The 25,935-nt window shown below is 52.8% G+C and overlaps 1 protein-coding gene across 1 annotated transcript in view; it reads right to left on the reverse strand.

The window, feature by feature from the left end:
- Positions 1–529: 529 nt before the first annotated feature.
- Positions 530–25,935, reverse strand: part of Shb (SH2 domain containing adaptor protein B) — a 109,542-nt gene continuing 84,136 nt past the window's right edge. The window contains exons 4-6 of the mRNA XM_021161323.1: positions 25,359–25,530; positions 22,491–22,610; positions 530–1,377 (exon numbers count right to left, since the gene is read on the reverse strand). Coding sequence (XP_021016982.1) covers positions 1,194–1,377; positions 22,491–22,610; positions 25,359–25,530 — 476 coding nt within the window. The 3' untranslated portion in view covers positions 530–1,193. The remainder of the gene's footprint in view (positions 1,378–22,490; positions 22,611–25,358; positions 25,531–25,935) is intronic.

Below are 25,935 nucleotides of genomic sequence, written 5' to 3' on the forward strand. Positions count from 1 at the left end.
GTCCCCTGACATATCAGGAACAAGGTGATGGGGAGGCCATTCAGAGCCAGCTGCCAGCCTGTGGGCTGCTCTCAGCTGTGTGACCTTGGGAGGCTACTTCAGCCCTCCCCACGTGAGACACCTTTCAGAGCAGGGCGACTGATAATGGGGAGAAAACCCTTTGTGGACTTCCTGGGCGCTATGCACCAGGTTTGTCATTAGCTGCCAGGAGTAGGAGGGGAGTCTCGAAGCTCAGTTAACTTTGCAGCCACAGTGGCTGGAGTCTGAATACAGGTCTGGCTGCATTCTCATGCTGATGCCCTTTGTGACCACATGGCCACTCCTACCTAGACCATAGTGACCCCTCAGGAGCCCAGAAGGTTGCCAAGGTCTGACCTGAGTTCTCTATTCTCCTTCACAGGGCTTGCTATACCAGCCAACAAGCCCAGGAAACACATCTTGATCGGGAGTCAAACCAGCAGACCAGCATTTCCCTCTGTAGAGAACGTCTCAGAGATATATATTTTAATTAAAAAAACCCGGCTAATAATATATATTAAATGACTATTTTATTTACACACCCTATCATATTCATAAATAATTGCATCCTCTTTGTCTGCACAATTGTTCCTTGACATCTAACGGTTACAGAGTGTACATCTAAAAGGAGATGGGGGCTTACTCTGGCTTATGACATGGTCTCTTTTGTGTACACTTAATATGCACACCCAGTGACACAGACACAGACCAGATGGGGTGGCTCCCAGGGCTTCCTGGGCTCCCAGCACCAATGGGAAAAACCTTGCCCATACACAGGTGAGTTCCTGACAACTGGAAAACAAAGAGATACAGGCCAGGGCTCCGCCCCACCTACCGCTGGGCCCCACCCACTGCTGGGCCCCGCCCACCGCTGGAGCAGCTCCACTTTTGTTCACCCTGGAAGGCATCTCTTTGGATTGCAAAGACTTTAATTCACAGAAACTCGAGGAGGGGGTGGGGTAGGGGCTGGGGTGGTGTGGCCGCTGGCTGCCCTCTTCATTCAGGCCTTCTCCAACCCTGTAAGTGGCGACAGCATTCTAAGACATGCAGTGGTGTGCTAGTACCATACACACAACACACACTGGACACTGCTGGCAGCACAGACAGCTGGTCGGTGCCCTAGCAGCTCCTCCAAGGAACAGGCTTGGTCTCGGAGCAGGGAGAGGCTGGTCTTTTCACAGAGTCCGCACGGCCACTGGGTAGAGGAGGGACAAGTGCTCGGCCCCTTTGATGGGCAGCTTCCTGGTGGTGTAGTAGTGGATGACTTCCGGGACGCTGTCAAACGGGGGGCTGTTCTGACCCAGAACATACTTCTCTTTGGTCTTGGCCAGTTTCATGTGCATGAAGCCCTGGTTACTCCTGTGAACAAAACACAGAGGTCAGAGGCTGTGCACCGTGCTCAAGGAGAGAGGAGGCACTGCCAGGGCACTGCTTGCACTTGCTTCTCCTCCCATAAGCACATGTACTCCCCAGGAGCTTGCCCTGCCCACTGGGGCCAGGGTGCAGTCTCTCGGCTGTCTAGGACATGGGTCCTAGCCACACCTAGGAGCACCGCTCAGTTCTGTACCTGCCTGGGGTCCAGGAGCAAACCACTGGTAATGTTAGGACTTTCCACCTGAAAGCTTCTGGGAATTTCAGGGGTGGTGGTAAAAACCAGCCCTGTAACAAAGCAGGGACCTGTTTACACCTTGCAGGTATTCAAGATGCTCCAAACTGACAGGTGGCCGCGGGCCAGTGTAGTAAGTAGTGATGGCAGGCAAGATATTCTCTTAGACAGGGATGGGGCGGCCCAGCCAGGAACATTTCCCAGCTCCCTTTGGGTACAGTGAGCCGCATGACAATGCTATAATCAATGGAATGTGGTAGCATGATACTTGCTCCCCACCAAGCATGGCTTAGGTAGTAGGTGCGCTTAGTCGCAGTCTCCCAGGAACCCCAAGGCACACTTCCTTCCTTCACATGACTGCCGTGAACGCTATCTACACACTCAATTTAATCTTTTTTAAAGATGTATTTATTATTACACCAAAGTACACTGTAGCTCTCTTTAGACACACCAGACGAGGGCGTCAGATCCCATTACAGATGGTTGTGAGCCCTCATGTGGTTGCTGGGAATTGAACTCAGGACCTTTGGAAGAGCAGTCAGTGCTCTTAACCGCTGAGCCATCTCTCCAGTACTGAACACTCAACTTTCGAAGCTGTGATAGCATTTGCCAACCCCACCCTTGATGCTCAATTTTCCCAAGAGCCTAAAGAAGAGCAGAGCCCGGGTCTCTGTGCCCACTCGGCCTGGTTTCAGATCTGTCCAGGGAGAACAACTTTGGCAAAACCTGAAGGAAAGTTAGCGGTGGGTCCCAAGTGCAGGGAGCCGATGTGTCCTGGTCAGCATAGCTCATTATCAGTGTGCCAGGTGGGCACTGGTCACGGGTGACAAAGGTCAGCTTCTCAACTGCATGTCCCAGAGAGCCTCTCCCATTTGAGGCCCTAAGCTGCAGCCACACCCTGGCTCACCTGAACATGCCTGCATCAACTGTCTTTGTGCAGACCCCGCCTCTTCTCATTCACTCACCCAAACCTCAGGTTCCTGACTGAGGCGGTGCCACCGTCTCAGAGCCCGTCCTTGGTAACTTGTGGACAGCTCTAGGGACCCAGCAGCCAGGGTTACCTAGGGAGGTCAGGAGTCCTGCATGGATTCTTAGGGGCATGGTCTTCCTGAGCCCCAATTCCCTTTCTGGTCTCTGTGTTCCAATGGGGGTCTTAAATTTTACCTGCCCTTTGGGTGTAATGCCCCCTCGCCAAAAAAACCTGCTCTCCAAATGGATAGAAAAAACTGCTTACAGACGTGGAGGAGCAGAACAATGTGTCTACGCACAACGGCGTACTCAGAGATGTTACCCTGGGCTTCAAAGATATCAGCAATTACATTTCAAGAGAGAATAATTCTTGTGAAGAACTAAAATTTAAATCAAGAGTTTTAAGGCTGTGCTGTTCGAATTACAGAGCCCGTGGCAAGCTCGGCTCTGCAGCCAAGGGTCACTGCACCCCAGATCAGCTTTGTGATGGGGGAGAAGCGCTTACTCAGGCACGTGCAAGGGCCAGCATGCCACACAGAAAACAAACCCGAGTGAGGCTGAGGGCTCACCTCAGCATGATGTAGGGCCCACAAATACCAGTCAGCTGGAAAAGGGCCTGGAGCTGCAGTGACGGGACATCCAGAAGGTGTCCAGGAAGCTTGCCTGGCCTGTCTGGGATGTTGAGCAGTCATATGGCTATAGATACCAGGTGTGACCATGATGTACCCTCCTCCCTTCACTGCAGTGAAGTTGATGGACACCAAGCAACTTAGCTCTGTGAGGGGTCCATAGTCACATTGGAGGGAGCAGAGGATTTGTAAGACAGAGAGGCCACTATAACTCTTAAGAGGCTGACATAATGGCTTCCATTACATCTCAAGGGGGTCTGGGCAAGGAACTCACAAGGTTAAGAGTTAACATGAGATTTCCACACTAGATTTCTGTGCTACCCAGCAGGCATCAAGGGTAGGAATGGCTCTAACAGCCCAGGTGACTGGCCTAGTGCTCTCCCAGCAGTGCTCCACATGAAGCCAGGCAGGGCAGCAGGGGCAGCAGGAGGGACTAAGCAGATGTCCTCTGTGCAGAGCCTCCACACCCCTGACCAATTCTGGTCAGAGAGCAGAGAGGCAGGCTGGAAGGCCAAACACAAAACTGTCCCAGGCACTGAGAATGGCTGGTTCCAACCACTGAAACCTCCCAGCCATGAAGACAGGGTGGTAACCCACCCCAAGAGGTTCAGTCAGGGTGGCCTTGAACTCACAGAGATCTGCCTGCCTTTGTCTTCCTAGTAGAGGGATCAAAGGTGTGTGCAAAAATACCCAGCCTAGGCAGGGTATTATCGCAGCAACTGAAATCAAACTAGAATACAAGGGAGGATATTCAAATCTCCATGGGCAACAGACAGACACATCAGGCAAGGGTATGCACAGGGTGGCCGTGGCTGCTCATAACAAGATGGTTTTGCAGTGGGAAATAGCCTGTGGCTGCTATACCTTCACCTGCTTTGATACACTGGAGGAAACAGGTCAGAGAGGCAGCCAGCAGGGGGCGCTGCAGATGCTCCCAGAGCTCTGTGCTTGTGTGCAGGGCCAGGTGGGTGGGCTCCAGGCAGAGCCTGCACCTAGGTTCCTCAAGGCATGGTGAGGGAGCAAGGATGCCATGGTGGCTCTGGGACAGCACCCTTCCCAGCGAGCTCTGACAGGCTCCTGCCAACTGGTTCTTTGTTGGTTCCATCTCCTTTGATAGGACATCTTGTGAGAGCAAAGTCACAATTGGGGTGTCTCTGGTGGGTGACCTGTCTAATGAGTCTTGTAAGGCCCAGGGAGGCAGGGTGCTGGGGCTGTCAGGGCACTTAGATCGCTCATTACCATCACAAAAAGCACCTCCTTGTCACAGCCCCCATCAGCAAGCATGCCTGGTGTGTGCTGGCCTAATAACAGGCCCCACCTCACCTCCTAATCATGAGCTTTAATAAAACATCACTCAGCCCACAGCTGCCCGCCCGCCGCTGAGCTGGGGTGCGAGGCTTCACCTCTCGCTTTTAGACCTAATTGCTTGATGCATATTTCATGAAGAATCCCGGGTAATAGTTATGTTAAATCGTTTCTTTTCATGATGAAATGACTTAAAAACACTAGCATATAATATTTATGTGGGATGAAGGAGGAAATAGCCCTATGGGACTAGCATAGAGAGAGCGTCACAGGAGCCCGCACATGGGGAGTTTCTGCTTTGCCTTGACTGAAAGGGAGATGCTTTCTTGAGCCAAACGTTTCACATCCTTCGGCTCCAGATAACCCATGGTCCCCAGCGGCAATTCAGAATTCAGAACACTACCATTTAAATCCCACCAGGCAGAGCTAAGGGGACATGACTAGTATCGTTTGCAGATAGGGAAACTGAGGCTCAGAAAACCATGTACCTTATTTCATGGGGAAAGATGGGGCCAGGATTTGGACCTTTCGCTCTCCCTAGCCTAGGCTGGCCCTCATATCTGCTGTGTAGTCAAGGATGACCTTGGGCTCCTGAACCTCCTCCCACCTCTCAAGTGTTGGTATTAGGAGTCTTCACACTTATGTCTCTTGGACTCAGCAGCCTGAGCTCCCTCCTCAGGCCTCACACAGGCCTGCAGCTACCACTGCGACCTGACCTCATCTTTTCTGACCAGTCAGCCAACTGAATGGATTTAGGCAGGTCTTAGAAATTGCCTTGAGCCAAGAGAGGGAACTCCCTTGCTCTGTGAGCCCAAGGCTGGTGACCCTATCTGCTCACCGTGATGCCTCCGTGCTCTGGGCTCCTAGCACCTGCCTAGCCTGTGTCCAGGGTACTCCGGGTTTGCCATCCTTTCCCACTGGCTGCCTAGAGCAGGGAATTGAGGTCCTCTGACTCCTCCCCAGCTGTAAGCTCTCAAGGGTAGGGAAGCTGGAGAGTGAGCCCAGACCAGCTCTTGTGGGGAGGAGGGACCTCTGAGAGGAACCATCCTGCAGGCTGGGTATAAAGCCATGTCTTTCCAACCATGAGATTTTCTCCCCCTTCCTTGGAGTTCAGAATTCATGTGTGGGATCCCTGGGCTAGCCACTGCTCTTTGCATGGGCTCACATGCATGAACCACAAATATAAGATCAGTGTATACCCTGGTCTTCCTAAAAGGTTAAGCCTCAGTCAGGGTGCTCTTATGCTGGGTTCCCAGGGGCTGCATTTCTTCTTGTTAGGCCATTTTAAAACATGTGATTCTGACCACGGAACCCAGATTCAGGGGCAGATTAGTAAAGGAACAAAAAGAATAAGGCTATGCATTTTAAATGAACTCAACAACCAAGGGAGGTGGAGGGCACACAACAGAGCAAGAACAGTTTCAAGGCTGAGAGGACAGGCTCTATGGTCAGCATGCAGGACACACAGGGACATTTGTGCTAACTGGATAGAGAGCCATCCTGCCTCTGAAAGCAGTCTATGACTCAGATCTCTGCCCCCCTCTCAGCTCTCCAGCAAGGGCTTGCTATGTGGCCCAGGCTGGCTTTGAACTCATGATCCTCCCTGCCTCTCAAAGTGCTTGGATCCTATGGGGGTGTCTTAGTCAGGGTTTCTATTCCTGCACAAACATCATGACCAAGAAGCAAGCTGGGGAGGAAAGGGTTTATTCGGCTTACACTTCCATGCTGCTGTTCATCACCAAAGGAAGTCAGGACTGGAACTCAGACAGGTCAGGGAGCAGGAGCTGATGCAGAGGCCATGGAGGGATGTTCTTTACTGGCTTGCCTCCCCTGGCTTGCTCAGCCTACTCTCTTATAGAACCCAAGACTACCAGCCCAGGGATGGTCCCACCCACAAGGGGCCTTTCCCCCTTGATCACTAATTGAGAAAATGCCTTACAGTTGGATCTCATGGAGGCATTTCCTCAACTGAAGCTCCTTTCTTTGTGATAACTCCAGCTGTGTCAAGTTGACACAAAAATAGCCAGTACAGGGGGCAAACCCAAATATTCCCAGCTACTCTGACTTTTAGGAGCATCTCACTAGGACTGCATCCTTTTAGGGAAACCTGGGGACCAGGTGCTCCAGCAGTATCACCAGTATGGCGGCCCTGTAGGGCTCTGTATGCCCTCACAGCAACCTCCCTAGACAGTTCAAGCTACCTGCCCAAGGGACACTGAAGGAGGGCATCATCTCTCCTGTGACACCTTAGACTAACGCGGCCTCTGTGACAAGATAATCCGACAGCACTCAGTAGATGAGGCCTCAGGGTTTGGGAGGAGGAGGAGGAGGGAACAGCCTGATCACCTGAGATGCCTGGGAAGATCGTGACTGTTCTCTTGACTCATGATAAACGTAGGAGACTGGCAGTACACACAGATGCTCGCTGCACGGATGGGAAAAGCGAGTGTCGAAGCGAGGGAGAAGCAATTTGCTGGGTCACAGGGCAAGGACCCTGAGCTTCCCAAGTGCCGTGGACAGAACAGCAATCTTCACTGTAGACTGTGCTCTCCAAGTACGTAGCCAGGGACCCTAAGGGCCCCTTCTAGCAGAGATGTCCTAAGAGTCCAAAGAGGTGGGTGGACAGAACAGGTTGACGGAGCCACAGGGTGAACACCTGCACCCCACCACCTCCAAGGATAAGCTAAAGCCTGCCCATGTGGTTAACAATGTCTAAATGTAAGCCCTGCTGAGCCAAACAGCTTGATTCATAGCCAAATCATTACACTTTCAGCATGCACCAGCAGGGACCAGGCTTACGGAGCGCCTAGTCTTCCTCAGGCTCTGAGTGACAGCCCAGGGCGAGGCCTTCTGTGAATCACGATGCATCAACACAGTGCCATCCTCACGGAGACAGACAGGCCGGGGGACACAGAGTAAAAGGCTAGCTCTCACAGACCAAGAGGAAGAAGGGCAAGATGAGACCACGAAAGGTGGTTTTCTCAGGGACAGAACTTGTATGAAGTGCTATCCTAGAAGCTATTAAAGTCAAGACTCGGGCAGGAGCAAGCCTCTCACTGGCTGAGACATCCACACAGTTGTAATACGTCTTCGTGATGTCTTCCCCTCGGCTCAATGTTTCCATGCATCCTGATTCAAGGGTGAACATGAAACCTGCAGGAGAACCGGTAGTGGTGGTGGTGGTGGTGGTGGTGGTGGTGGTGGCGGCGGCGGCGGCGGCGGCGGCAGCTATGACTGTCCAAGTGCTGACCCAAGTCACAGATGTTGGCTCAGTCTCTGATCCTGCTGATGCCACAAGACAGCCTCCCTCTGTCCCTGGGCTTCAAGGTCCCCTCTGCAAAAGTATAGATCCTTCCACTGGTACAACTTCAATTTTTTTCAAATCTTATTTTTAATGATGGTTCTTAAACACTTTAACCTCCCTTGTAGCCCACTATCTACTAGAGGTAGTGGGAAAGAAAGGGTAGGGTGGGGGTGGGGGGAGTAGACCTGCGTAGAAAGGTTCTTTGGAGCAACCCCCCCTCTATGCTATCTGGAAATCAGCAGTACACAGGTTTGCAGGCAGCGGCAGCTCGATCCACTCGCAAACACCTCAGGGATACACCAGCAGTCCAGTTCAGTAGAGCTGGGTTAGCAACAGCGGTGACACAACCTAGCAGAGACAGCCAGTTCTTAGCCTCAGCTCGAGCAGCAGGAGGGACCAACAGGAACACCAGGAGAAGTTCTCAGCTGTGCCTTTCTCAGGGAGGTGAAGATCAGTGAAGATTTGATAGTCACAAGCACTGCACAGCTAGCTGTACCAGCAAGCCAAGCTCTGTCTCTGTCACTCCACGGAGTCCTATTTCTATCCTCCACACATCACGTGTCCTCTGCGTGCCTTGCCTCAGCACGTGCATCCAATCAGCCCCGAGTCCTTGGAAGCTGCAACAAACTGCAGCACACCACCAGAAGTTTTTGGGTGCATTTCTATGTTGTTCCAACAAATGCAGCTCAACTATGCAATGTGAGGTGGATCAATACATGTGTTTCGTTAGCAAAGAATCTTTTATCTTATGTCTTTTCATGTGCTTTCTTTAGCAGAACGTCCTCTTTGCTGTGTCTGCTTCAGCAGAACCTTCGAGTCTGCCTTTCACACCTTTGTCTACTTTAACAAAATGTCCCTTCATGTGCTTGTCCCAGCAAAACACCATCTAACCTATTCTTCAAAGAAGCCTCAAGTTTCCACTTCACACGGATGCTCTCAGGCTAGAGAGAGACGCCACTGCACGGGATGGGCAAAGAATGGGGACACCTCTATCGAGTACCATCTACATGACTCACTGGGCTTGGAGAGACAGACAAATAGGACAGACAGAATCCATCCAGTCCAAAAGGACAGGTCTCTCCCAGCCTACGATGTCCTTAGGAGATTGAGGTTCTTGACTGGCCGTCGCCCTACCTTCCCTGAGAAGGATCTGGCAATGTCTGGAGAGTCCAGGGCTTAGCATCTACTGAGAAGCCAAGGACGATTCTAAGTGGACGGCAACACACAAAACAATGCCTCAGTCCAGATGTTGATAGTGTCAGGGCAAAGCCACACTCCGTAGTCACCAGTACAGGGATCATACCTAGCTGCCTTCCCGGATACTTTCAGGCTAAACAAATGTGACTGTCTGGCTAAGGCAAGGCCATCTGGCTCCTTGGTAAAGGCTCAAGACACGACAGAGGACTTGCCAAACAGCTTGCTTCCCAAGGCTTCTAGGTCACTGTCAAGAACCAATCCCGGCACCTATCTCTATTTCCATAGCCAAATTTAAGGGACTCTATTTCACAGGAGAGGGCACATTCCTGGGTTTGGGACCTACATAGGTGGGAGACAAGAATAGACACAGTCCAGGCCCTAGGCCAGCTAGCCCTGGGTCTGAGACCCATGCTGCCCCTCTGAGGGCATAACACCCTTTACGTTCACTCTCACCTGAGTCAGGGGGTTCTCTCTACCTGTTGTAAAGGCTGTCCTGAGCTCTTGAGGTCTGAGCTGGCAATAAAGGGCAGGCAGGCTCTCTTCTGGTGCAAATGCAGGGCCAAGGGCTGGGCCCCCAATATGGGTCTCACTTCCCCTGCTGGGCAGAAACTGCCACCCAACTGCTGTCCGTCTGGTCTGTCTGCTGGCTCCAGTCACTATGGGCCCAGAACCAGCATGTACCCCCAAGCCTGTCGGGTCTGTTGTTCATAGACAACTTGGCAACCTCAAACCCATGATGGCCAAATTGCCCTCTGGCTACAGGCTCCCTAGTTAGGCTGGGTGCCGGCCCCAGCTCTGTTGCTGAGTATCACCGGGCAGAGCAGTGTGTGGACTGGCCTGAGAAACACTTGTCCACATCAAGTCCTGTTCCACGACACTGGGAAAGCACACGGTTTCTATCTGTCTGGCAGCGCAAACCTGTAACTGGAGCTGTTTGGTAGGCTGAAACAAGAGCCTGTTTGAAAATAAAAAGTAAACAGAAGGGTATTTTTCAGGGATGGAGCATCTGCCTAGCATGCTTGAGGCCCGAAGTTCAGTGGGCACACCTTATACTGCAAAACAAAAACTCCCACCATGGTGTGAGGGACCCATGAGAGCAGGAGCAGGGAAAGCAGGGAGTCCTGGGAAATCATGGAATCTCAACATCTGGGAGCTTGAGGCTCCCTGGGTTGGCCTTAAACTGAGGCCCATCAGTGGTAAAGACCTATGACTTATGACCTAGTCCTATGAGACCCAAGTAAGTAGCGGGACGGTAAGGAGAGGAAGCAGCCACTTTCCCACACTGTCTGGAGGCTGGGTTAGGTTGGACTCAACAGCCCTCACCACAACCAGGAGATGTTTTTCTCCTCTCTGGAAGTCCAAAAGCACATGGTGGACTGTCAAAAGATCAGACACATGAATGACAGTGATTCCCAGTAGAAAAAAAAAATCCCAGCTGTCTTCAGGAACCAGGTGGCAGTCCCTTTGAGCCCTGGCCGGCTTTGTCCTCCCAAGCCTCAGTTTCCCAATCTATACAATGGGACAGGAGACCAGATGACTACAGAGGTCCTACACATGCAAATTTAGAAGCCCACGTATGATCAAACATACACGTAGAAATGGCTCACAGGTGCCCACAGGCCCAGGGCTGTTTCTTAGGGTGGGTCCCTGAAGACACTTCCTAGGCTTGCAGCTCCCTCGACCTCCTTAGAGCCAGAAATTGCCTTCAGTACGTTTCTCAGGGAACTCTGAGCCACTCAGGCTCCATACCCACCTTCCTAGTTCCATCTGAGGAAGAAAATGCCTTTGAGACACACAAGCTTTCAGTGTGAGCGCTGCATGCACGCTCCTGATGCTTGCCTGCAGCGTTGGGAAGCACAGTCCCCAGCCGAATGCCCTGCCTTCCATTGCTCTACACTGCAGTCTATCCCCTCTCAATATTCCTATTACACCTAGCTGGGCAGCTCCAGGGTCTGGTTCTAGCAGGCCTTGGGCATTCTACCTGCCCTGGGAAGGAAACACAGGCGGCGACTCCTGTCCAGCCGTCCTTACAGGGAACAATGGCCTCCCCTCTCACAGTTGTCACTCTATGTTTAAGACGCCTGCCTGGTGTCCCTGGTGGGTTTGCCTAGCTAGGCCACTGCTCCTGACATCTGCACATAAACTCCACCATTAATGGTGGGTGACTGCTGACCTCCTGAGGGCACCTCTCTCCTCCCCCTCCTCTCAATCTCAAATGACAGGATTCTAGCCCCCACGACCATTAGGTGCAGAAAGTTCTCACTTCTCAACCCAAACCAAAGGACACATGTTCAAGACTGCTAACAAGCAAAAGCCACAGCTTAGCTCACACTCAAAAGATTGACAAACTATTCCAGAAGGATACGGTCACTTCAAGTTATCTTGGCTTTGGAGTGCAAAATCGCTCCTGTTGGACATTCATTCTGGCAGTTGTCTGACAGCCTCTTTCCACAAGGTAGAGAATTTCCTCAAAATTAAATCTCTAGCTCTCTGCTCCCTAATGGAATTGATTTCTGCCTTGATACACAACAAAGCCTCCATTTTATTATTTGGCCAGGGTTTGGCCACATTAATTATGTTTTTTTTTTTTTCCCCCCCGGCATGGCTGTAAGTAATTAGTTTCAGTTGCTCACCATCAGAACTGCCTGGCTGCCTGTTAGAACTGCCATTCCCACAAAGAGTCAGCCCTGGATGGTGTTTTGGATTTGGAACCATTCAGGACAGAAAAGATTACCTCCACAGGCCGAAAAATGGGAACTCAGAAGGGGTATGCTGCTCTGTGGGGGCAGAACACGCTAGAAGCCCAGATCACAGTCGAGGTCTGAGTGTCAGTCAGAACTCATGCGCCATCCAGCTTGTGATCACGGTCGCTGGCACCATTCCACCTCCCTCAGAGGACACTGTTCACAGCCTGCTCGAGTTGGTTCCCAACACCAGTGACCAGGTACTGCACAAGATTCCAAGGTACACGGCGGGCGCATCACCTCATGGAAGGTTATATCTAGTACACTGCTTGCTTTTTGGCCAGCCAAGATGTGGTGACTGTGCAAAGGATGCAGGGCTACGAGTGCTGGCGGCCCGCACGGCTGCAGGTGAATAACCCCGACTCTCCTGAGCCGCTGATCTTGAAAGCCAAAGTGGGGGTGATCCAGGGAACTGCTCCCACTGGGCAGGAACGCCAACTTTCCTGTTTTTTCCTTTCAAATCTGTTATGGTTTCATTCTGAAATTTGTCTCTCCCACAGGCGCGTGTTTTGAACACTTGCTCCCCAGCTGTGTTGGGATGCTATGAAAACCTTGTATGTTTGGGGGGTGGAGTGGGGAGAAGGCTGAGCTGGAGAGGGAGGTCACTGGGAGTCAGTCTTTGAAGACTGCACCCACCTTGGTTCTACCTGGCTCTGTTTCCTAACCCTCAATGATGTGAGCAGCCTCTACACTCCCCTGCCATCACACATGAGGTGCTCTGCTCTCTGCCGGGGACTGAAACCACAGAGACAAAATAAGCCATCTGTCACTAGAGTTGTTTCTGACACTGGGGTCACAGTGACAGGAAGGCTAACACAAACTCTATATCCCATAAGGCCCTGTCCACATGCCATCACCTGGAGGAAGCCCCCTAACGCCCCACCAGAATCCTTCTCTTCTGCTTGCTTGTTTGCACCCCCTACCCTAAGCATCTGGGCTGAGAACGTGGCATGAACCCCACACTTGGAGACCATCAGCCACATGTGGATTTTCAAAAGGAAACTTTCAAAAGGGGTGGGGAAAAAGATACTCTATTTAAAGCATTGTTAATAAATCAGCTTTGCCAAACCCAACTCACTCCGACAGTCCTCCTGGGTGAAGTAATCTTAGAGATAAATGGGGGAAAGCCCAAGCCTGATTAAAAGTGGCAAGGGCTTTCTTGGGGTTGCAGGTGTGGCAGGGAGGTCTGGCTGCTAGAGGGAGGGGCTACCTGGACATGAGCAGGTTTGAGGGGAAGTGACAGGATGTGCATGCATGCCTGGGACCCCCACCTCACTCACAGCCACACAAAGCCAAATGGAGCTTTTACAGCTTTGAGCTATGGCAGCAAAGACAAGGGCTGTAAAACCTGCCGCATGATTTTTATAAATCTGCCTCAAATACCAAGAACATTTATGAGGAAAACAAGAGAAGGAAACACAGTGCTGGTGAGGCTCAGAAGGGTTATAACCTTGCAGACTATGGAGGTGGGACAAGACGATGACAGGCTGCTGGCAGAGTCTCTGTGTCACCTCCTGACTCTGCTCTAGCTGACAGGGGCCTAGGGAACAGTTAAACCCTGTCTATAACCTGGGGTCTTACTGTATGCAACGGTGGCTCTGGGCTCCACCAGATGCTTCAGTTATGGCTGATGGGGATTTGTTGTGGGAGCTCTGAACTGTTTACATGGTCTAACTTCCCCCATGCACCCCTGGCTGAAGCCAGCACTCAGGCTGCCATGACCCCCCTGTATCTCTGAAGCATCTCCATGTCACAGATAAGCACAATTCCATAAAGTTCCCATGCCCTTATGCAAAGGTGGGAGGCCACCGGGTGGGGATGCCTGATCGTCTGGCTCCAAGGCTCCTCTTTCTCATGCAGGCACATTCTGCAGCTGTCCTCATGGCTTCTCGACCTATAACATCCCAGGGGATGTCCCTGAAGGCCCCGAACAACCATTTCCTGGATGGCTCTGGCAAAATTTCATTAAATACATTATGTTAACAAACTGGTATGAGGGTGATTAGAAAGAAATGTTCTGGTTTGGAGAGATCAGCCAGCCTCCAAAGGGAAGTGCCCAGGCCATGGAATCTTCCTGGTGACGAATGGGCAGTTGGAATGCCTCCCCTGGTGGCTGAGCCGCACAGGCAGATGAAGCAGGCTGATAGGAGATAATTAAAAGCCTGCTGGAAATGTAATCAGGGTGGGTCAGATGCTGGAGAGGACTTGGGAGGAACAAAGGGAGGCTGGAGCAGGCTGGGAGGAGACAACCATCACCTCCTAGCACAAATCTTGCGGACAGACAGACGGGCAGTGCGAGGCAGAATCGGTGTAGCACACACTGCCTTGGGGTCTGCATGATTGGAGGGAAGCAGGGAGCCCTGTGTCTGTATGTGTGGGGGGAGCATTTTCAAAGCCAACTGTACCGGATCCCCTAGCTGCTCAGAAACTTGGCCACAGCCCTCAACTTTACCCTTCCTTCCCCTTACTGTTTGTCACCCATCCACCACCTGTCCTTGTCCTTCCCTGAGCTGGTGCAGCTGCCTCCCTCCTGACCTAGCATATATCCACGGGCAGAAGCCCATCTAAAGAGCTATGCAGGCACTCCATCCCTGTGAGCTGCCTTGAGCGTCTGTCTGCTACCAGACACCGCCAGTTTCCAAGACACACCTCCACATTTAGTTGAAGTGAATCTCTCTCTCTGTGTGTGTGTGTGTGTGTGTGTGTGTGTGTGTGTGAAGAACAGAGACCAGGGTCAGGCAGAATGCCTCGCCTGCCCCTGGTTACACAGCCTAGCAGAGCAGGTTCCTAGCTAAGCTTGGCTTCCCCCACTGTAAAGGGGGAAGGAGGGTTGCATTTCCCCAATGGTACTGAGACTGGACTCAGAGAAGGAAGCAGAACCCTACCCCACCCCATCCTACCCCAGCCATGGGTTAAGAGCCGGACAGAGGAGCCCTGTTTTCAGGCCCCACCTTAGGTCCCAGACCCTTTATGTTTTCAGGCTTTGACATGTTACAACTGCCTGGAAAAGCTGCCAGAGGATGCCTGACCTGGGTCCTGCCAGGAACATCTGGAGCAGTCCTAGTGGTAAGGAAGGGGGGGTCTTCTGCTCAGATGGACCCCGAAGGGCAGAAAGAATGTCAGGATGCATTAAAATCTGAGCTTCACTCACAGCTGTGGCATCACATGACCTCTGCTAGCTGCAAGAATGAAAGCTTTCTGGTGGCACTGTCACTGAGGGAGAGCTACACTTTAGGTGCCCACCCCCTTTCTAGTGTTCCCCTTGTCCCACCTCATGGTGGGATTTCAGTAGTCCCGAGCTATTCAGCTGGACACGTCCCACCTGCTTTGCTGGGGAATGCAACCTGAGGTCTTTCTGAATCCTTTCCCAAAGGGAGAGCCAGGACTGTTACGTCCATCTACCCAAGGGTCGTGCAGGATGTGAAACCACTGTTCTGAACCTGCCTGCACCTTTTCTACCTACCACATCACCCAATTGTTGACGCACAGGCTCTGGGGTCTGGAAGGTGGCTGGCTGCAGGTCGAGGGCAGTGGCAGGCAAAGGTCTGCTGGCTGGCAGGCACATTTCCCGCATCCTTCCATTCTGGAGGACGTCTGCACACTTCCGACTCAGCATTCTCCCCCAAACCCCTGTGGATGGGCGCTAGGGTCCCTCTGCCTAAAGCCGCCCTTCTTAATTACTTGCTTCCTTTAACCTTCCAGAGGGAGAAAACACACAGCACACTAATTGAGCAGAACCTTATCTTTTCCTTTAGCGGTCCTGAAAGGTCAGGGATCCTTTGTGTATTGAGAGCCACATTGTCTACCTTGGCCCAAGCTCACCTGTCTCAAATGCTGACTGAGGTTTGGATGAGGGTGGGGAATGACTTCCTGTCTCTCGGCCTTGTTTTCATCTACAGGGTCTCTTTCTGTTGTATACATCCCAAGATACCTGCTCATGGGATCTTCAGTGTTCCAGCCCAGCATGCTGCGTGAGGGACCAGAATGCGATTCTGAGGAAGGAACCTAGGATTCCCAAAGCATAGGATGAGGCGGGCAGGGGAGTAGGAGAGGAAGCAGGAGAGGAAGCAGGGCAGTGAGGAGGCCAGAGCCTCCCGAGACAGTTATCACTACAACCACAGAGAAGCACAGGCCAGAGGGGTCAAATGATGTCTCCAAGCTGGCACAATCCAAAAGAGGGCGGCCTGAGTTGGACCCTAGGTCTGTGAGACTCAAGTTCTCAGTTATGGGGGTGCGGGGTTTGCTCTGGTTACAGCCACATAAACCTTTTTTACGGTTTACCTATTTTTATGTGATGGCTGGTTTGTGTGCATGCCCACCTGTAGGCCATGTGCGTGTTTGGTGTCCAGAGAGGTCAAAAGAAAGCGTTAGACCCACTGGGACTGGAGTTACAGAAGATTATATAAGCTGCAACATGGATACTCGGAATTGAATTCTTAACCACTGAGCCTTCTCTCCAGCCTCCACACACCTATGCCTCCACTGTGATAGAGCATGGATACGGGCAGAGTCCGCTTTCCCTATGATCTACAACATGCAATACACAGCAGGACTCTGGCTCAGGTATACATGATGAGACACTTTTATTCACTGTCTCTTCATTAAAATGCCCACGAGACATGTCACAGATGAGAGAAAACAGAAGCTCAGGCAGTCTGCTGTAGGTACCTGGGGAGCTGGGGCAAGATTCCTGAGCCAGGCAGGACCAGAGCTAGAACACCTGGCCTGCACCATGTATGCAGGATGACACTTCCTCCCCGCTCTCCTACTGAGGCTTCTGCCTGCTGCCCCTCATGCCTTTCCACCCTCAACTGTTCTAATCCTCATTAGGACAGTTTCTTTCCCTCCCCAGACAGGGCTATTGCTGCTGTTTCCTGCACACAGTCTTCCAGCTTACACCCAGCTTAGCAGCTCACAAGACCACAAGGCATACAGAAACAAAGCCCAAGGTCCTTTGATCAGAGCTGGGTAGTGTGGGGTCCCCAGACAAGTAGTGTTCGGGCTGGACACTGCACACAAACTGCCTTCCTTAGAAGGTTTGCCCTTACTCGGGCTCATCATACTCTCCGAGATGTGTTGGGGCCAGAGAGCCGGAGAGCCGGGGTGAAGTTACTCTAGGGGACCCTGAAGGGAGCTCAACAGCCCTGAGGAGCCCTGCTCTGACCTGGAGGGGGGAGCCTCAGTCAGAGCAGTAGAACTTCTGGAGCCTCCCCACGTACTTACTTGGTTTTGTTTTAGGGGCCAGGGGACAGAGCCTGGGCTTTGTACAAACTAGGTAGGCCCTCCCTATACCACTGGAGCCCCGGCAACTGGAACTCTGCTGTCGACTCCACAGAAGGCAGTGAAATCTGTGCTCCTCACTGCTGGATGCAGGGCTCTGTTTCTCCTCACCGGCCCCCTCCCTTCCCTGCAAACATTTATTATTTCTTGCTCCTGGCTGTCAGCAGCAACAAACTAAGATTAATCACTCGCCCGCCTGGCTGGTCCCAGACATGCCTACTGTTTGAAAACTCTCTCCTTTACCGTACAAATCAATGAGGGGAGAGAAGAAAAAAAATACCCCTAACTAAAATATATCTCCTAAGCTCTTCCTGGCCCAGGCCCGCCTACCTCCCCACAGCCCGGGGGGACTTACTGGTTGGTACTGGGCATCTAGCAGCTGACACACCCTACTGCTCCAGGCAATGCAAATGGAAGTCCCTAAGCAACTGGAGGCCTTTCTTCATACACTGCCCACCCCACACTTGCAGGATGCAGCGGGTCCTCCTATCCCCAGATCCAAAGAAAGCCGCTGTGGTCCACTGTAGGGACACAAAGCTGGAAGCAAGTGTAATGACCAAACCTCAGATCTTAGTATCATTTGTTTGCAGTGTGGGACTTGAACCTTGACCTTCATGTCTGCCACCCAGCACCGTGCTCCCCACCCCCAGTCTTAAGGACACTGATGTGGATGACATGAGCTCTGGTGGGGGGTGGGGGGGTGTGCTGCTTTCAGGGTAGCTCTGAAAGGCTCTGCAAGAACAGGGTGGAACAGAGCTCAGCTTATGTCCTGAATGCCTACCGTGTGCCAGCGCTACAGTGGGCCTCACCCTCCCAGCCTACTTCTTACCCATAGGCCTCCTGTTAAGGGAGGCCCAGGGGAGACAACCACTTGCCTGGCACCAGATGGCTGATGAAAGATTTGGAACCAGAATTCCACCCAAGGAGCCTCTGATTTGACCTTTAACCTCAGGGTGTTCTCATGCTACTTCTGAACCTTTCGCAGCAGGCCCCTTGCCAGCGCAGACTCAGATGACACGGGTGGCATGTGGGACACGGGAGGCCTTTTCCTCTGGCAACACTCATGTCTCTAGTTCACTGATGACTCCAGAATGAGACTCAGAGATTATCACTATGCCCACCTGTTGTGTCTGGCCAGTAGGGGAGGGGAGGCTACACCCACCCTGCAGGGACTCCTCAATCCTCTGAGATAAAGTCCCATCCTTTAGCCAGGTGACCTGGGACGTGCCATGTCTGGGTCCAGCTCACTGTGGATTTGTTCTTCGGAGTGTGCTTTGACCGGTTCTTCCTTTAGTACCTACCTTTAAGGCCTACCTACTGTCCTTCAAATCCCCCTCTGGTCCCTTACCTCAGGTGCAGCCCAGGGCATTTTTCAACCTGTAAGCTTTAACACCCAGGTGTCTTCTCTTCCTTGCCAGGCTGTGAGGTCCTGCAGGGATGGAGCTCAAGAAGTAGTGTCCCAAACAGGACAAAGCATGAGGGAGGCGTCTAATGCTCAGGCGGAGTTGGGGGCGTGATGGGAACCGGCCAATCCCTGGGAGTAGGCAATCCATCTCTGGGGACTTGAAAACCAAAAGCTTATCTTGGGAGGGCTCTAAGGGGTCGCTTGTCCTAGTGCAGTGGGAAGAGGTGGGGCTGAGTCCTTGTCAGCCAGCTTCCTGCTAAGGCTTCAGAAGTGTGACTGTGTGTGTAATCCATCCCAGGCCCCACAGAAATGGTCCCCACTCCTGCCCCCAGTAGGACTCACACCATCCCCAGAAGCAAACTTTGCTGTCGTTTAAGTCCCCTTTCCCCTATCTTCTCCAGATTCTTTTGCAGAACCTCGCAGAGCCCTGACAGTCAGAAGTGCCTGAAGAGTCCTATGCCGGAGGCTGCTCCTGACCCCCGTCCCTTTCCCCAGGTCCGACTGCCTTTCCAGGGAATCAGGGGGCGTCAGCTTTTGGCATTTTCTCACCGGTGCCAAAGGCTCAACCTTTGCTTGCCTGACTGGAGATATACCCTGCACACCCAGGACCACTAAGAGGTAGGCGTGAGGCCGGCTAGTCCACGTGCCATGCTGACAGTGGCAAGAGAGGCGTCTGCAGCAAGATACTGTGAGCGATAAAGGCACTTGCAGGCTCTCTGACTAGCATCAAGGGTAGGTGTCAACCATGGCAGGGGAGTGATGACACATGTGAATGTGACAGAGGATGCAGTATAGACACTGTCTTGGGTCACCAAGGGCACAGGGAGCTGGACGGGGTAGTGTGGCCAGACCAAGCAAGTCACTGCCTCCTAAGGTTACATCTACTGTGAGTCCCCGCTGGGGCTGCTTCCTCACTTAGGTAAATCTGTAACATCACTTCCACAGCTGACACCCTAAGCCCTCTAATCAAATATAAGGGAGAGGGAGTGTGTGTGTGTGTGTGTGTGTGTGTCCCCACACCATAGCTCTGCTGACAGATGAGAGGACAGAACTCCAAGTCAGTGGCCTTGTCACCACACCCCACATCTTTGCCTGGCTTTACCATCTACTGATGTCCTTGTTGCTCAGGGAACACTAGGTTCTCTTGAGAGTCATGTGCTGGGCTGGAGAGATGGCTCAGTGATCAAGAGCACTGTCTGCTCTTCTAAAGATTGTGAGTTCCATTCCCAGCAGCCACATGGTGGCTCACAACCATCTGTAAAGGGATCTGATGCCCTCTCCTGGTGTGTCTGGAGAGTCATGTGCTGCTTCTGCCTTGGTGACAGTGACCACCCTCTACAGGTCACGTCTGGGCATCCAAAGCCCTTTGTGCTGTCCTGCAAGCAGCAAGGCAGTCAGAACAAGAAGAGTGTGAGCTCCTTCAGCCAGACCTGGATGTCTGCCTTGGCTCGCTCTCTATAGAACCCAGTGCCAGGTACGGAGGGATCCCACAAAACTCTTCCAAGGGAAGGACTGAGCAGGTAGAGGGCCCTGTCTTGGGGCATAAATAGGCCTCCCCAAGCACATTCTACCCCATAGACTTGTCTCACAGAAGGACCCGAGGCCAACGTGAAAACGGCCAGAGACTGAGATGCAGCACAGCTGGAATTCTGATGTCAGTTTGCACCCTGTGTATGTGGGGCTGCCATTCCCCCGCCTGGCCACTGGCAGCAGGCCTGAGGGTGTGAGAAACCACACACTGCACACAGGCTGGCAAAGGTGGTGCTTTCCCAGGCAGCAGTACTCAGAGTGCCACAGCTGTTCTGGAAGGCACCTCTCCCCAGGTCTCCTTCCTTCCAGGAAAGGCTGCCTAGCTGAGCACAGATCATCATGGGTGGTATTCTAATGGCTCCGAACAAGCACAAATCCAACCCCTCAGCTCCAATTCCTTGTGCTAGGAGAGTGGTCCGTACACTGTAGTCCTGTGTGATTGGATCAGATAGGAAAGATACAACAAACCAGATCTCTGGCCGGGCACAGTGCTCTTGTCCAGCATGTGGATGCCACTGGCTGGGGAAGTAGCCAGCCAGCCAGGGACACATGCTGATGGACCCAGAAAAGGGAAGAGACTGGCTAAGTTAGGTTGTACAGTGAGCAGTGTGTGGAAGGGCAGGACAGCTTCTACAGTCTTGGACTACAAAATCTCATGATATGCCCCAGCTGGCCTACAGCCTGCTGCAGAGACCAGGTCGGCCTCAAACTCAAGAGACACACTTGCTTCTACCTCCCAGGTGTAGAGATTAAAAGGACTGTGCCTCATGCATGCCTGGCTAGAACAAAAGGTTTCTTAACCGGACTACAAGCGATCGTCAAGGTTGGGGCAGGAAACAGGGACAGGGTGGGAACTACATTAGGTCATGTGGGCAAGGATCTGACTGGACTGGATGCTTGTTGCTTAGGAACAGATTATCATCATCCCAGCGCACAGATAAAGACTGGGAGGCTCAGAGTTGTGAAAGCCACAAGCCAGGGAGGGAGGTGGACTCCTACTGGCTACCACAGCACCTAGACCACTTGAAAGGTAAGGCTATCACCATAAAAGCAGAACCAAGGTACTACCTCCCTAGGGACCCCAACCCAACGAATATGCAAGGCAGGGATAAAGGAGCCAAGCTTCTGGCCTCTGGCCTCTACCTGTGACTTGGTTTCAATGCATGACTTGGTTTCAAGGTAATGAGGAGACAAGGGGTGGAAACATGGCTGACCCTAGACTCACTGGGGTCAATTTAGCAACTGGCTGCAGACTCCTTCAGTCCTAGCACATTACAGGTTCTCAGTAAACAGTTTTCCACAGGCACAGCTGTGCTGAAGTTCCCATAGGTCCCAGCACCCAGGAGACTGCTTGGAGGCATTGCTCCATGTAACAAACCTGTAGGCGGTACCTGACAAGACCCTGCCCTGGTACACATAGCTTCTGTTCCTTTTGCTATTGAACGTCTAACCAGGTCTTTTGTAGTGACCTCACCATAGTCCCCAGATAATGGAGATTCTAGAGACAGTATGACCCATGAAGAGCTCAGAGAGAGATAAAGGGAGGAGGAACAAACGAGCACCCCCGGTGCCCTTGACTGGCAGCAGGCTGTCTGGGACTTGGGAGCAGGGGAAGGTTAGCCATGTGACAGGAAGTCCATCCTGCCAGCATGGGTGCAAGGTTCCCTGGAAGAAGTGCAGCCAAGCCTACTCTCGTTGTGAGCCGCTGGCAATGACGAAGACAAGGGGAGGCAAAGCAGAGGGCTCCACTCCTACCCAGTACGTGTGGACGTAGGACCTGGGTTCACACCCCATTGTATCACTAATTCTGCGCCCTTGGAGAATTCCTCTTTCCTTTGAGTCTCATATCTCCCATCTCCACAATGGATTCTGGAAAGTTCCTTGGATCCTATGTAGCAACAGCATTGAAAAATGGAACACTCCAGCAAGAGGGGAAAAGTCCAACCTCTTATTTCTACACCCGTTCATTTTAATAGCTCATGGGTCAGAAGGCCCTGAGCAGCTGCAGGGAAGCCACATCAGTGGGCGTCTTTCCAGTTCACAGCATTCCCTACCAAACTCTGAGGGGAATAGAAAAAGAAGGCCAGTCCAGAAGATAACCTGGGGAATAGGAAAGGGTTCTCACAAGCAGCGACACAGCACTAAGAAGGTCAGACAGACGGTCATCATCGCCTGCTCTCTGTGAGCCTCAGTTTCCCAGTCTATAGAGTGGGACAACACATTCTTCACCAAAGGACTGGTGTGAAGTGGATGCTGGGCAGGATGTGCTAAGAGCCACGCACCAGCCTGGGCTTCTGAGGATAAGGCTCTCCTCCTTGGAAAGCAGCGGTGGAAAGCACACCACTTCTCTGTGTTCCCAGAATGAGGCTAAATTAAAACCACGGCCTGAAATAATAACTGGTAGGAACAAGCTTCGTGGGGGAACTGAGTGTGGCCTTTCTGTGAAGACTCATGCAGGCATGCTGCACTGTGCCGGGGCAGGCAGAGGGGATACAGTACTCACTTCAGGGAGAGGGAGTAGTCATGTTTGCTGGTCTGGCTGTTCCGGACAAGGTAGCTGCACTCCTTACAGAGTCGCAGCAGGTTCTCAGCATCACTTCTGCTGATGGCCCCGTGATACCATCTGGGGAGAGAACAAGAGTGTAGTCAGAGAGGAGGGGGACAGGGCCCTCAGAGTGACCTCTGAGGAGCCTCGCTCGGTGCCCTCCTGGGGCAGCTGCTGGCTCCAGCCTCCTGTGAGGAGGTTCAACAGCTGCCCAGCCACAGTCTGCCACATGTCAGACCCTGATGGAAACCCCTGGGTCCCTTCCCACGGAAGGCTCACAATCTATGCAGTCCAGCACCAGATACTCTGTGCTCATCAAGTTGGCCCTGTGGTGACAGGTGCTGAGGGAGATGAAAGTGAAGCCAGGCCACACGGCTGGGACTATTTTAGGCATGGTGACTAGCAAAGCCTGTGGGGACAGGGATTTATCAGTGCAGAGCTAAGGAGGTGGGGAAAAGATGTGTGAAAAACAGCAGCTAGAAAGTCTAAGTATGTGAGAGTCATAGGCTGGAAAGCAAGAGAGATGGGGGAAAGGTGGGGGTGGGACAGAGGCAGGCAGCACGGCCCAGGGTCTCCTGAGCATTCATTCCTCTCAATGAAAGGGACTTCTAGACCATGCTGACAGAAAGCCTAACATGGGCGGGGCACAGGGCAGCTCTAATCCGAAACAGAGTGGCTGGAACCTGCTCCTGTTGAATGGTCCTGGCACTAGCTGGGCACATGAGAATCACAGCATCCCATTTCTGGGTACTACATGAGCCAGAGCGGACGGAGGAGGGACAGGTGGTACAGAGGGACAGGGTGGTACAGTCCCACTGGCCATGGGATGAGATGAAAACCATGTTTCTGTGGAAAGCTGGAGACAAAGTCTCAGTGGACAGCAAAGGCCTTCCCCGACAGGAGAAGAGAGTCAAAAAACTCCTTTGTATCTACGCTGGGCCCATGAAAGGACACTGCAGCAGAAGTGTTGTATGTAGGATGCCAGGTGTGTGTCTGTGTATGGGTGTAGGGACGCAGGGGCACAGACTCTATGACTGCCAGCCGCCTCTCTTTTTATGGTTACAGACACAGAACCATGGAGTGGGGATGCTTAGGCTGCCATAGTGAGAACATTGCCAGAGATGCCAGGGCCCAAGGCAGCCATGGGGGCAAACAGGTAAAGAAAAACAAAGTTGGCAATAACAGATCTGGGAGACCAGGCTCAGGAGGGGTGGCCTGAGTGACACACCCCCCACAAGATGACAAAAAGCGTTTTATTAAGAACACAGTTTCCAGCCAGTTGACACTGAATGGTCCTCAGGGAAGATAGGAAAGGGTCTCTAGGGAAGTGCTGCCCAATGTCTGCCCACCCTGAACACAGGGGCTGGAACAGAGATAGAGAAGGCCCTCCAGGGGCCTTGTTAAGGGTTGTCCCTGGTGGCACACAGGATAGGGCTACCAGGTCTTTTCCTGGCTACTTCAAGTTGAAAGAAAGGAAAGGCCTGGAGTGGAGTGGCAAAAAGAGGGGCAAAGGGCACTGGATCGGGAGCCCAGCCGGCAGCCTGCCTGTAGGGAATCTGGAGAGCACAGGCTATCTATCCTGGGTGGTCCTGGGGGCGGGGGTGGTGGTGGTGTTGGGCCCACTGTTGCTGAGTCTGAGCAGGGGTCACTCTGGGAGCATGCAGAGACAGCCAGCCAGGTCAGACTGCAGGGATCAGGGAGACTTAGTCACTGTCACTCCTCCATCCAGCAGCAACTGCTTTCTCCAGCCTTCGCTCACTGTACCCTTGATCTCACGGGGCTGACAGGAAGGGAAAGTCAGCAAAGAGCTACAGGAAGCCATTCCTGACAGCCCAGTGCTCCGTAGGAGTACAAGAGCCGTGAGGGGCCCTGACAGGCATGGGGAGAGGCACTTCTGCGGCATGAGTGGTCAGGGAAGCCCTGGAGAAGGACACTGCCTGAGAACCTGTAAGAACTGGTGAGAGCTGGTAAGAAGTCACCACACACAGAGGGAACGCTCCTGGTAACCGCACCAGCGTTTGCTATCGCTCTCCTTATGAAGACCTACTCTGTGCTAACATCAGCCATCTCTCATTTTATAAAGACCCACTCTGCACCAGGTACAGGCTCTGGCTGGGCATAAGAGAAGTCTAAGAGGAGGCAACAGCAGACAGACTAGGGTCTAGGGTGTGAGGCTGGGCCTCAGTGTCCCTGTCTGGGCAGCAAGGGAGCCCTTTTACTGTACATCACTTGCTAAGCAGATGATACACCTAGAGAAGCGCACTCTTGTCCAAGAACTGATGTGTTAAGAAACCAAGGGAGCTGAGGCTTCATCGGGGGTAATGGAGTCACAGGAGGTTTCTGAGCAGGACACAGACCTGGCTGAGCAGGGGGGAGCCAGCACCATGGTCAAGAGGAAAGGCAAGCAAAGGGCCAGGCCTGGCACAGCCTTGGAGGAGGGGTAGGACAGCAAGGGTGGGCTCAGACTGGAGAGAGACAGGGAAACCCGAATCAAGAGCGCAAGGCCTGAGCTGATGACCAGCCGGCACGTGTAGTACAGAAGCCACACAACAGCTAGAGAAGAAATCTAACTTACGATGAGGGCAGGTTTAGTTTAGACTTAGCAGCCAGGATGAAAGTGAGAGGTGAGCCAACACTTTGCAGTTTGTACAGCCAGCTACTGAGGGTCAGAGTGGCAGCCTGGTGTGAACAGACCAGGCCTGGCCAGGAGTCAGAAACCTGACCTCCCAAGAGAACCTCTGTTACGAGGGGCCAGTGACTAAGTTTGTTCTTACGAAAGAACGGGTGAGAGTGCAGCAGCTGGAGGAAGCATGTAAGTGAACTTACATCTGTTTCTCCAGTGGGATGGTGGGATCCACTCTCTCCCCCAGAATCCCACAGAACTCGGGGCTCCCGTGCTTGATGGGCTTGAAGCCTCCTCCCGGGGCACGGAGCTGGCGCCGTCGGTCCCGAGAAGGTGATGGGGAGGACTGCCGCTTCTCATTGCCGTTGAACTGGGCTGAGAACAGAGGAAAGGAGACACTGTCACCTGGAGCACCAGTCCCACCTGGGGCCTAGTCTCACCTGGGGCCCAGTCCCACCTGGAGCACCAGTCCCACCTGAGGCTCAGTCCCACCTGGGGCCCAGTTCCACCTGAGGCTCAGTCCCACCTGGGGCCCAGTTCCACCTGAGGCCCAGTCCCACCTGGAGCACCAGTCCCACCTGGAGCACCAGTCCCACCTGAGGCCCAGTCCCACCTGGAGCACCAGTCTCACCTGGGGCCCAGTTCCACCTGGAGCACCAGTCCCACCTGAGGCTCAGTCCCACCTGGGGCCCAGTTCCACCTGAGGCCCAGTCCCACCTGGAGCACCAGTCCCACTTGGGCAGCACACAGTGCAATTTTCTGCTTGGCACTTAACACCGT

This window comes from Mus caroli, chromosome 4 (genome assembly GCF_900094665.2).
Source record: "Mus caroli chromosome 4, CAROLI_EIJ_v1.1, whole genome shotgun sequence".
Classification (NCBI taxonomy): domain Eukaryota; kingdom Metazoa; phylum Chordata; class Mammalia; order Rodentia; family Muridae; genus Mus; species Mus caroli.